The sequence below is a fragment of the Lycium ferocissimum genome, chromosome 6 (assembly GCF_029784015.1).
Source record: "Lycium ferocissimum isolate CSIRO_LF1 chromosome 6, AGI_CSIRO_Lferr_CH_V1, whole genome shotgun sequence".
Classification (NCBI taxonomy): Eukaryota; Viridiplantae; Streptophyta; class Magnoliopsida; order Solanales; family Solanaceae; genus Lycium; species Lycium ferocissimum.
The window spans coordinates 3,752,656-3,765,737 of NC_081347.1; the positions used below are offsets into that span (position 1 = coordinate 3,752,656).

The 13,082-nt window shown below is 34.7% G+C and overlaps 1 protein-coding gene across 2 annotated transcripts; it reads left to right on the forward strand.

Moving 5' to 3' along the window:
• Positions 1 to 4,538: 4,538 nt before the first annotated feature.
• LOC132058965 (probable glycosyltransferase At5g03795) lies at positions 4,539 to 12,069 on the forward strand. 2 transcript variants are annotated; one of them, XM_059451402.1, is made up of 7 exons: positions 4,539 to 4,784; positions 5,603 to 5,659; positions 6,606 to 6,881; positions 7,888 to 8,174; positions 9,847 to 10,079; positions 11,253 to 11,410; positions 11,577 to 12,069. In XM_059451402.1, the coding sequence occupies exons 1-7, from the start codon at positions 4,638 to 4,640 to the stop codon at positions 11,676 to 11,678; spliced, it is 1,260 nt and encodes a 419-aa protein (XP_059307385.1). In that variant the 5' UTR covers positions 4,539 to 4,637; the 3' UTR covers positions 11,679 to 12,069. The 2 variants fall into 2 exon arrangements, with proteins under 2 accessions (XP_059307385.1, XP_059307387.1); XM_059451404.1 differs by lacking the exon at positions 5,603 to 5,659 and adding an exon at positions 5,110 to 5,160 and having other exon boundaries at positions 4,540 to 4,784.
• Positions 12,070 to 13,082: the final 1,013 nt, after the last annotated feature.

The following is a 13,082-nucleotide window of genomic DNA, read 5'->3' on the forward strand; positions in this document are numbered from 1 at the left end:
TTCCTATCGTTTAGCCTCACATTCTGGAAAACGGGAATGTAAGTAGAATAAGACATCTCCTAGGAAAGCCTCACCACTTGATGATCGGCCAAACAATAATGACATGGTCGATATGCTACCATTTCTTACGGAGATCATCATAGATTATTAATGGGGAAAAGGGTTCAAAACACACTCTAACTTTGGTCGAAATTGATATAACACACTCCAACTTTGCGGGGGTCCTATAACCCCCCAGGACTATTTTTTTGTGTATTATTGAGGGTATTATCGGGTGACGTGGACAAGCAAGTGAGCACATGTTAGTTGAGCGCGGAAGGGTGGACTTAAAACTGAACAGACCCGTCTCTATTTGCCATGTTGAATTCCAAATAATCCTTCTTTATGTGCTCACTTTTTTGTCCATATCACCCGTAATACCCTCAATAATACACAAAAAAAATGATACTGGGGGGTCATAGACCCCGGAAACATGAAGACAAGTGTGTTATAGTAATTTTACGACGAAGTTGGAGTGTGTTTCGTAACCTTTTCCTTTATTAATGTGTGCATTCCTTTATTGAGGAATATTCCACACTGATGTCTCCTTCCCTTCCCTAAACTCCACCTTCCACACTGCCGAATTCCCTATGCCTCACACCTCCACCTCGACCCCTCCCTATCACCACCCCATCCAACCCGACCGCTCACCACCCAACCCCCAACTCGCCCTCACCATGCACATTATATATGAATGCTCTTGGGACACAATTTTCTGTTAATTGTTTAATAAACATAAAAAAAATTCACTTATTTTTAGCGACTTTGGATTTGTATGCTATTTATTTGCCTTTATTTATTTAGTTATTTATCTATCAAGTGAATTAATGTTTGTGTCAACGCAGTGCATGCAATGGGACTGTAGCTCAGTTAGCCGGAAAGCCTGCCGAGAAAAATACAGCAAATTGATGCAAATTAAATCTATTTGAGAGAAGTTGAATATTAGTGCGTACAAACGTACATTCATACACTCTGAAATTAGTTTATTCTTCCTTATCATATATTTTTAACAGTTGTTTTGGTATTTGAAAAGTAGTTAAATTACTATAGGTTTATATTTTTATCAGGCTTTAGTTAAATTACTATAGGCTTTAGTTAAATTACTATAGGTTTATAGAGGGTTATTTTCCCTTTAAGAAAAGCATCAAGAAGATGCTTAGACGTGTAACTAGGACAGAACACCATACTGTCGTAAAAAAGGATATATGTAATGTATTTTTTTCCTTTGTCAATCTATTTTAGACTTTTACGAGTTTTTCCTAATAAGGTTTTTACTTTTTATCAAGGTCCATTGCATATTTACTTCATTAGGATTGTTTTTCCCCATGATCTTCTTCATAGAGAAGTTTTAAGAAGACAATGCTATGCATATCAAATGGATTATGAATTAATTGAATAAGTGAACGCGTCCATGTAGTACTTTCATTTATTTTTAAGATTACAACCATTTGATTACATGTATTTGTTTAATCATTTATAACTTATAGGGTAAAAATTGTACTTATTTAACTCCTAGCTCTATAAAACAAAGCACTTGGATACTTGAGGGTCAAGTAATTGTGTAATCTTTTATAAATTAGTTTTATTTACTTCCTCTGTCTCAATTTATGTGGCATAACTCGCATTTCGAGAGTTAAATTATTTAATTTTAAATGTGAACTGGGGCATGGAACCTTTACATTTTTTTTTTGAATAAAATTTATATATTTGGAAACTACATAAAAATTATTATAAGTCACAATAATTGATAATTCAAAATAATTAAATCATATATGAAAAAATTACAGTAAAAATAAAATTGTTTTGAATCTCTAAATATCAAAGGTAGGGGTGTGCATGAATCTGGTTGGTTCGGGTTTTTCAAATACCAAATCAAATCAATAAATGTCGGGCTTTTAAATCGATAAACCAAACCAAACCAACAAAAGTCAGGATTTTTTACTTCGGGTTTTTGGGGTTTTTGTGTTTTCACGGGTTTTCGGGTTTCTTTTCCCGGAAAAATCTTCATACAAAATATAACTTTTACTTCAAATAATTATGTAGTCCTAGTATGATACATCTATACAATTAGGGCGTTTCTTAAGAAAATAACAAAAACATGAAAATGACTGATTACATTGTAATAAAAGTTTCAACAAAAAAATAATAAAATAGCATAAAATAAATATTGCTAATTAATAAAGCATAGCACAAATGATCATCATCTATAAATACTAAGTCATGCTAAAATAAGTACGACTAGTAAGTATTAATTACATAGAAAAAAACAAAAAATTAAGTTATATATTTTTATTGTCTAAATTAACAATGCAAAACTAAAGAATAGATGTCCAACATTATTGTCATTCCTAGTGTTAAGATTGAATTACTTTTGTTGTAAGCATTAGTATTGATCTGGTTTTGATTTCGACTTTATTTGAGTTACTAACATCTATGAGCTCTAAAACTTATTGGAACATTCAAAATTCTAGTTCCAAGTTTGAAATAATATGTTAAAAGTCAAAAACTATGAAAAACTTAAGAAAGATGTATAAATTACAATATAAGTAAATCTTTTATGTATAAAAATATATTAAAAATTTGTGCACATGTAATGTCGGGTTGGTTTGGTTCGGTTTGACCTTTTTTAGTTAAAACCAAACCAAACCAAACCACTAGTCGAATTTTTTTCTCGATTTGTTTCGGATTATCGGTTTCATGCGATTTGTTGATTTTCTTTGTACACGCCTAACAAAAGGTGCTACATAAATTAGGACGAAAGGAGTATTATTTATGAAAATAACATATAAAGAAACGCCTTCATACTCACAATCCTTATTAGTTAATAATCCCAGTAGTTGAATTTCTATATTTAGTCTGATAGGAAATAAGATGTTCAAATAAATATTTTTATAGCGAATGACTATTCATTATTTGCATTTCTTTAGATAAAGACTCAGATTTTCTTCTTTTTAGATAAACAAGTCAGGTCTACTCACTTTTTCTTTTGTCGAGTTGCTCCTTCCGTCCCATGTTATACGGGGGTATTTGATTGGGTACGAAGTTTAAGAAATAAAGAAATTTTTTGAAATTCGTGGTCTAAACAAACTATAGAAATTTGTATGGCTAAAAATTATTTCATTAAAGATAAAAAGGTAAATTTAGAGTTGAATTATTACTAAATATTGAAAGATGTTGTTTGCAACAAATTTTGAACACGGAAATAAACTGCAACCACAAACAAAGTATGAAGAAACAACGATTTTATTGATGAATATTTGCGGGTACATATCTGTTTATTCCCTTGATTCTTCTCTCCTAGATTTTCTCCGTACTTCGAGGGTCGTTAGTAGTGTATTTCTCGAACGTAGGATGACCTCCTTGAAATGTATTCAAACACTATACCTATGGGATAGGGATCGAGGAAGGGGAAAAACCGAAGATTTAATCTACAGGAACGTCGGGCATCATTTCAGTATTTGGATTTGAAAGATAATATTTGGTGTCTTGATCTCTTTATGAATCCCAGAGATTTACAAAATTTTCGAGATGTCTTTTCAAGAGAATATGTGTCCCTATATATAGGTGTGATCTAAGGTTTAGGATAGAGTAGCGTCCAAGAAACCTTAATGAACTTTTGAGTTTGAAGATGGATTGGACTCGTTTTGTAGAGTTCCACGGAATTTTGATGTCTACGGATGCCATTTTTTTCTGACTGGTTAAAAAAGAAAGAGTGTCAAGTAAATTGAGACGAAGGCAGGATAACATAAGACATTTTAGCGAAACTTTTTTTTTTAATTAACATTAGAAAGAGTTATATTTACCCATAATAATAAACGTGGAAACAGGAATCATGAATTATAGTAGTTCCTCCGTCCCAATTTATGTGACGTATTTATGTGATGTACTCTGAATTGATTGGCCACATAGTTTAAAAATTAAAAGAAGACTATTTGATCTTATGGTCTAAATATTTGTGTGGTCACAAATAATACCATTAAACATAAAAGGTAAAGTTTAAAGTTAAATTATTATCAAATAAAAAAATATGTCGTTCTTTTTGGATTCATAGCGAGTACCATTTTTTAAGGGAAAAGGGTCAAAAATACCCCTCTATTTTAAAAAAAGGGCTAAAAATATCTTCCGAACTTATTTTAGGTCAAAAATACCCCTCTCATCCTTAAAGTTTTCAAATATAGCCCTGTCTTGATGAAAATTATCCCCCCGAAATAATCCGAAATCATTTTTTAAACCCGTCATATTTAAACCGAAACTAAATAATTATACTATATTCCTTTACTCCCCAATATAAAAAAGTTTTGGGGGAATAAGGGGATTAAAATTATTTAGTTGGATCGAATAAAAAATTTAAAAAATGATTTGGATTATTTTTTTTAGATTGAAAACTTTGGAGAGGGTACCAAAATAAGGTTGATATTTCACTTTTTCCAATATTTTTTTGACCCTTTTCCCATTTTTTAAAGTAGTAGAGTTTATGACTGTATATTTAAGCTTCAAATCTGGTAGAAACCCCCCAAATCTCTTCAAAATTACACTTCCGACCCCAAACTTCTTCCCTTAACCGGAAATCCCACTGGAATCCACCATATACGTCGGAAATGTGGCCGGCGAAACCACCAGCATCGAGCTATTGCAGTCTTCAAAGCTCTCTCTTATCTCTCGCTATCTTTACCTTACTTTCCTTCACATATCTCTCTCTTAATTCCTTCCATAACCCTAATTCTCACGTACAATCATCTCAGCAGGTACGTACTACTACTAAACGTTTCTTTTATAATCTTCTAGAACATTCTGATTTATGCTAAGAACAAAAATATTGCGATTTTAAGTTGTTTAGGTGTTATCAGATGTGTAGAATTCAATAACATTTGAGTTACTACTAATCCTTTCTTATAGAATCTTCTAGAATATGCTGATTTATGTTTTTTTTTTTTGTGTGTGATTTTAGGTTGTTAGGTGTTATCAGATGTGTATAATTTGATAACATCTCAGTTACTGCTAATCCTTTTTTGTAGAATCTTCTAGAATATGCTGATTTATGGTTTTTTTTTTTTTTGTGTGTGATTTTAGGTTGTTAGAGCGGATGAGGAAGAGGTGTTATCGAATTCGATAAGATCTCAGGTACTACTGATCTTTCCTTCTAGAAACTTCTAGAAAATGCTGATTTTTTTTTTTTTTGGGGGATTGTGTAGGCATTGACAGTATATTGGACTGTGATTTTTGCGATTTTAATCATTATAATTTGGAAAAAAAATTGAATTATATGTTTAGATGAGTAATTTTTCGTGATTTGTGATTGTGTAGGCATCAACAGTTGTGTAGGCATCAACAGTATATTGGACGGGTATATTTTGCGATTTCAATCGCTATACTAAGCCCAAAAAAAAAAAAATGCAATTATATATTTAGGTTGTTAGAGCGGATAAGGGGATGTTATCGGATGTGTATAATCCGATAACATCTCAGATACTACTGGTACTTTCTTCTAGAATGTGCTGATTTATGCTCTTTTTTTTAAATTTTTTTTTTTTTTTTTTTTTTTTTTTAGTTTCTGTGATTTTAGGTTGTTAGAGTGGACGAGGAGGTGTTATCGGATTTGTATAATTCGATAACATCTCAGGTAATACTGATCCAACGTTTGTTATAAGTATAGGCTGTTTGGATTCAATTGTGAAATTTAATGGCCTGTAATAAGTAGTTTGAATTTTTTAGTAGTAACACAACATCAAACGTTTGTAATAACTTCTTTGTGTTTTAGCAGTTAATAATCTCTTCGCTTTTTCTTTGTGCATCGTTTTTTTCGTGAGACGTATTTGAATCGGGTATAGTTTAGTTTTATTTTTAGGGAATAATTTTTTATTTTATTTTTAGGACACAACCCGTAGAATGGAAGAAGAATGATGAATTGTAACTGTTAGGATTTTATTGACTTGGTTGACACTAAAAGATTGAGGCCTAAGTTTTGAGAGATAACTTTCCTGTGAGTAGTGCTTGATGGCAGACTTCTGACACCTAGGCTCATGGTAGTGACTCTTTTATACTCCTTCCGTCCCAATTTATGTGATATAGTTTAACTGGGCATGAAGTTTAAGAAAAAAGGAAGACTTTTGAATCTTGTGGTCTAAACAAGCCTAAGATATTTGTGTGGTTATAGATCATCTCGTTAAGCGTAAAAGGTAAAATTTAAAGTTGAATTGTTCCCAATTAAGGAAATGTATTATTCTTTTTGGGACGGACTAAAGAGGAAAGTGTATCATATAAATTGGGATAGAGGGAGTAGCTTTCTTATTCTGTAGTTCGCAATGACCCTGTCTGACGTAGAGTATATGTATTTGTCTTGAGTGAGAGCTGTGCCAATGAGAGTTGAGATTCTTTTGCATATATTCCATGATTTGCGTCTTAGTGTAGAACTTGCCCTGCATGCTACTGGAGCGAAATCAAAGTATTGCTCCATTTAGAAGATCATTATAGACTTTCTTTGTTGTCTCTTGTATATTTTAGCCTTTCTTCTAGAATCTTCTAGAACATTGTGATTGATGTTTTTTTTTTTTTTGGTGCGATTTTAGGTTGTTAGAGCGAAGGAGGAGGAGTTAACGGATGTGTATAATTCGCCTGAAGTGTTTAGGTTGAATTATGAGGAAATGGAGAGGAAATTTAAGGTTTATATATATAAAGATGGAGATCCGAAGACGTTTTATCAAACACCAAGGAAACTGACGGGGAAGTATTCTAGTGAGGGATATTTCTTCCAGAATATTCGAGAGAGTAAGTTTGTTACTGAGGATCCGGATGAGGCTCACTTGTTCTTCATTCCGATCTCTTGTCACAAGATGAGAGGAAAGGTATGAATCGTTATGGAGTACCCAAAATCTGATTTTGATTTGTTTAATGTGTTAGATTCGGTTTTATGTGATTTTTATGAACTGAATTTTGATCAAAATAGTCAGAGTTTGGATTACAATACTGAGATCAGTTTGATGCCTGATAAATCCTAATGGAGAGTGGCAATAAATACCTTATACAATGGCATCAGGCGGCTTCTTTTTTAATCCTTTTGATTGGTACGAAAATCACTAAGTTCATCCGTATGAGTCGATTAGTTTAACAAGATTGAAAGGCACTTGCTTTTTTCTTAGCTGAGGATGTTAAGTGGGACTGGCAGACCCATTTACAGCGAGTGACAGAAATGATGGTTAATTTTTGTCTATTTCGGTTATATCTTATGCTAGAGAGGGTGAAGGAATGAGAAATACAATTACTTTGGATTGCTCTTTACTGTTGGCTATGGTATAAATCTTCTTTTTAGGAATCTGAAGTTGGATTCCAGCATCTATTAATACGGGGTTATTAGCTGAATGTGTTAGTTTTTCCTATCCAAGTGTTTATGGCAAACCCGAATTCTCTTAAAAGAACTTGCTTCTCTCATAGGAGTAGCTGATAATTCATAAGCTGGAAATGCGGCAACAAATGCTTAGAACAGAGATTTTCATTTTATAAGGAAATTGGAAGTCGTGGAGTCTCTTGAGCCGAGGGTCTTTCGGAAACAACCTCCCTACCTTCCGAGGTAGGGGTAAGATCTGCGTACACTTTACCCTCCCCAGACCCCACATTGTGGGATTTCACTGGGTATGTTGTTGTTGAAAGTCGTGGAGTGTTGAAGAATGTCGCTTCTCTCTCTTTCTGCACTTATTGTGGAAATATTTTCTCTTTCTTATTGTTTCTATATACATGTAGTTTGCTGCTTGTTTACTTTAGTATTATACTAGCTCTTGGTTTATAAAGATTATCATTTTGTGGACATATACTTTTTGCTCATAATATAAGAAGATACTCTTTGATGGGATGCAGGGCACCTCATATGAGAACATGACCGTAATTGTACAAACCTATGTTGATAGTTTGATTGCCAAATACCCATACTGGAATAGAACCATGGGTGCAGATCACTTCTTTGTTACCTGTCATGATGTTGGTGTCAGGGCAACTGAAGGGCATCCCTTTCTTGTAAAGAATGCAATCCGTGTCGTGTGCTCCCCTAGCTATGATGTTGGATATATTCCACACAAGGATGTCGCTCTTCCACAAGTTCTACAGCCATTTGCCCTTCCAGCTGGAGGAAATGACATTGAGAACAGGTAGTCCTGTTGGATAACGAATCTACAGATCAAATCATTCTCTTTTCATACAAATGTCTTTCTACATTTTTTATTCTTTAATCCTTTTTTTTTTTTTTTTTTCTGTTGACACTTCAACATGGTAATCTCTATGTGAGTAGTAGAATTCGACATTTCACTGAGCCAAGGATGATGGAAATAAACCTCTGCACCGGTGTAGTGATAGTTTATACGGTAGAGACTGCAGCTATAGCATTTGCATACTCTTCCTCTCAAGCTGGGCCCTAGTGTTATCGCCATCATACGTAGTTTTTTTCCCATAACATTTGAATTACGCATTTAAAAATGGAAAAATTAGTTGAAAAAGTGACCAGCATATGCCCTTTTCTCCAAGCTGAATACCTATTCTTTTCCTTTTACTTGTCCCAAATCTCAATGCAGTGTTTAAAAGGATAATTTCTGTCCTTACCTTTCAATTATTTATATTATCTTGCTATTATAGTCCACGTACTCAGCCCCTTCCTAAGTGTAATTCCACATATACGGTGCTTTTGAATAACCGACTTTTTCAGACCTTTTCTGAAGAACCTTTCTTTAAAAGTTTCAATTCAAGCAATGATCTCTCTGTTACAGATGTTTGTTGCAGTGATTTTCAACTGCATCTTTTGTGTACTTTCCCTTGATAATTATGCTTCTCAATTGCATCTAGCATGCCCTTGGCTTCTCGTCATGTATGCCTTCTTGTTTACTATCTTTTATGTAAATTTTCCTTTTTGTGGGCACTTGTACTTGAGAAATTTCATGCCTTTTTTAATGAAAAGGCAGAAATTTTATCAAGCAGTACCAAGAAGGTACTGAAAATTTACAACTGAAAAGAGAGCATCCTTAGATTGAAGGACTGCAGAAGATTTAATACTGATTCTAAGTCGTAAACAATACTCTTCGTACTTCACAGATAGAGACTTTTTAAACAATTTTCATGGCCATCTGTCTTAGACTACACTGGATATCATACAATAGTAGATTGACCAGGTAGTTCTATCTTATTCTTGGAGTCCCAATGCAATTAGCCTCTGTCCCTCTGCATTCAGGTTAGTGAGAGACTAAAAAAAAAAAAAAAAGATGCTGGTGACCTATATGTTATAACAGCTTTTACTGGTAGATCTCCAGATGTGTGAGGTTGTACAAATCCACGGACCTCCCACCAAATGATAGGTGGTTTGTCTGCGCTCACTTTCCATGTAGTACTGTAGATACATTGTAGGAGAAATGTCAATCAGAACGCTGTGAGAGGATTTTTCAAAAAAGTTTTAACTGAAAAGGGATGAATGGTTATCACCAATCCAAAGAAATAGGGATGAATGGTTATCTTATGCTGGCGTATTGGTCTTCTGCCCTCGAAAGCTCATTCTGTAAAGTTAATAATTAATATCTAAAAGTATGCACTCCTTCTTCCTTTAGAGGTGGAGGCTTTAGAAGGAATTAATGGTCATTCTTTGCCCTCCCGAGTCATGAGTCTCTCATGAACTATTTTCCGTATTAATGGATCTAGTAGTTGGAGTAAACTTTGTCACTTATGAATTGCCACCTCTCACCATACATTTGCATAGCCTATCACTATATATGTGTAGCTGGTTAGAAGTTGTTATAATCAAGGGAGCATGTTACTGAGCAGTAATCCTAAATTGTACAGGACAACTTTGGGTTTCTGGGCAGGTCATAGGAACTCTAAAATCAGGGTTATCCTGGCACGCCAATGGGAAAATGACACTGAACTGGATATTTCCAACAACCGGATAAACAGGGCTACAGGACCTCTTGTTTATCAAAAGAGATTTTACAGGACAAAGTTTTGCATATGTCCAGGTGGTTCTCAGGTTAACAGTGCTCGTATAACAGACTCAATACATTATGGATGTGTTCCTGGTAAGTGTTTGAGCTATTTAGGTAGCTTGAAACAGTATTGAGATGGTTCTATTATGTTGTCTTATCTTCATTGAATGAAGCACCTCATGGTACACACCAAGTTGAGCGATGGTAGAATTTCTTTTAATGACTACCATTTTGTAGCTTCTCAGTTCTTGTGGAAATTTTAGCTGAAATCATAATAAGCTTTAAAATAGTAGGAAAGGTTTGTAGGAGAGTGTAAAACCAAGTACTTGATATTCATCAACAAATTCAGTTTCATGGAACAACTGAGCCTTACTCGATTCTGTAACTGCTTGCACATCTTGCTGTTGCTATTGCTTTTTATCCAAGTTATAAGTGGGGAGAGGGTAAGCTGTTATGATGAGCTCCCCATTATGCTGTTATTTTTTTTTTTTGGTCATTATGGGTGCCAGGGTACATAGAAACTGAATTTTGTGAAAGGGAAAAGATTGTTTGCAGTCTCAATTTGTTTTACCCAATCTCCACTTCATTATTTTAATGAGTTTAATGACAAATTTGTCTGCCTTCTTTGTCTTGCCTTAGCTGTTCTCCCTTCTTTCTTCAACTTGTCAGTTCACTGCTTTATGTATCACTTTGACTTGGAAGGAGCTTATGTAAATTAAGCAGAACTGTCATGTCTCAAAAACTGAAATTACAACGACGACAAACCAGTGAAATCCCACAACGAGGGGTCTGGGGAGGGTAGAGTGTGCGCAGACCTTATTCCTACCAAGGTAGGACGGACACAAAACAAAACAAAGAAATATATATTGAAAAGAAAGACGGGTGAGGCTCAATGTTAAGAGATGATATTCTACTTGTTTTTACAAAGAAACAAAAACTTGCAATTGCAATTGTTATTGAGATCACCATAATTGTTCAGTCACATGTTTTTAGTCATCTCTCTCCTTTTCTCTTTTTTTAACGGCAAAAGACAAGGGATCATTATAGGTGAGGCACTAGAGGTCATGGGGGGATAGAGGGTCGGGGAGAGAGAAGACAAAGTAATTTGGTCACAAGTTAGTTCAAAACAAGCTGGTGTGAATGAAATCACGGTGCAATGCTGTTCAAGAGACCTTTTCATCTTTTTTTCCTAAAATTTTCTGTTTGTTTTGAGTTTCACCATGCTTGCTGCCTAAATGTCCACTACTTTTTGGGTCATATTTGCAGTGATACTCTCTGATTACTATGACTTGCCATTCAACGACATTCTCGATTGGCATAAATTTGCTGTCGTACTGAGGGAGAAGGATGTATATGACCTAAAGCACATTCTCAAGAACATCACGCAAGATGAATTTGTGATTTTGCACCACAATTTAGTGAAGGTGGGTAACATCGTTGGAACTTGGTCTCGGGTACTTATTGTTTTATGCCAGAAATGGAAAAACTTTCTTATGTCATTGCATATAATAATGATTCAGTGAACATGTAAGACACAAACTGAGAAGAGCCTATCAGTAACTTTCTAATGGTTAATCCTGTTTTTATCAGGTTCAGAAGCACTTCCAGTGGAATACACCTCCTATAAGGCATGATGCTTTTCATATGGTTATGTACGAACTCTGGCTGCGTCATCATGTGATCAAGTACTAAACTGGAAAATAGATATACGATAAATCAGGTATAGAACGCGCTTAAAGTTGTATATAACTGCTTAAGCATTGTGCCATCTTCTTCCTCCGTGTTCCCGGACACTGGAGACAGGTCCTAATGGAGGCAAAGCCATTGAGGCTGAGATCACGAAAGAGCTGTTTCTTCTGTAATTTATGTGACCTTTTTGTACCTATCAAGGAACAACTTTTTGAGCACTTGTTACCTCTCAAGAAGGGTGAAGATTGATTCTTGTTTGTGCACTGCAAAGGATAATATAGGTGTTATTTTCATGTAATTTATTCATTTATTCTTCCATTTCCATTGAGGAACTACTATCACCTTCTGTAGATGCAGTTGGATTTAATCTAGAATGACTATATATTCGGTTTTATTGGTTTTTGTTGTGATCTATTTAATTTCTACTTTTTTTGGTTCATGAATTTCACTTCATTTTTTTTGTGCGGAGCGTCCGTCAAATGCGTTGGTCTTTAATTTTTGGCCGGTGGTCTTTAATTTTTGGCCCTTTCACCTAATACCATGCGGTTCGAATTTCGGCTAAGTAAAAAAAAAAAAAAAAAAAAAAAAACACTATTTTGGAAGGCAGAATTTTGTAGCAGAGTTTTGCCTTCAGGTATGAGGTAAAACTCTGCGTGGAGTTTTGGCATATCTGAAGGCAAAATTCTACCTTAAGGTAGAGTTTGCCTCAAAACTCTGCTTGATCAGGCAGAGTTTGCCTGCAAACTATTAAGGTAGAGTTTCAAACTCTGCCTGAAGGTATTAAAATTTTGCATGAAACAGAGTTTTGCAGGCAAATTTGTGCGTGAAGGTAGAGTTTTGCAGGCAAATTTGTGCGTGAAGGCAGAGTTTTTTAGGCAAATCCGTGCCTCTGCCTTGCGATTTCAAACTATGTGTTGCAATTTTTGATTGAGCGGGGATTCAAATCTAAAATCAAGGAGTTCTAATGAAGGACAAAAATTAAAGACTGCCAATTTAATGGACAAAAATTAAATACCCACCAAAGTTCACCTACCGAATTGCCCATTTCATTTTCATTTTTTTGCGCAGAGTGCCCTTCTTTTGGGGTGGTCTTTAAATTTTCTTTTTCATATTGTAGTCTTTAAATTATGCCCTCATATTCTTTGATGTCTTTAATTTTTGCCGCTTCGCGTTAAAACTTTGAGCTTTCGCCGAAATAATGAGGTTCGATTTCAAACCCCCGCTCGACGCATAAAATTAAAAAAAAAAATCGCAAGACAAGGTTTGGAGTCGCGTGTATGCGGACCGACGTACTTTTGTTAAGGAATTACACATTTTATCTTGGGACCGGCATACTCATACTAAGGGCGGACTTGGCATAAGTATCTTGAATCCATTTGTCGCTTTGATAATTTCTTCGAAGTTATC

Bases quoted from the DNA above. Each gene is read 5' to 3' on its own strand.
- LOC132058965 (XM_059451402.1), top strand. From the start codon at position 4,638: ATGTGGCCGGCGAAACCACCAGCATCGAGCTATTGCAGTCTTCAAAGC. The intron at 10,080-11,252 runs GTAAGTGTTTGA...TCATATTTGCAG, and splicing joins ACATTATGGATGTGTTCCTG to TGATACTCTCTGATTACTAT. The intron at 11,411-11,576 runs GTGGGTAACATC...TGTTTTTATCAG, and splicing joins TGCACCACAATTTAGTGAAG to GTTCAGAAGCACTTCCAGTG.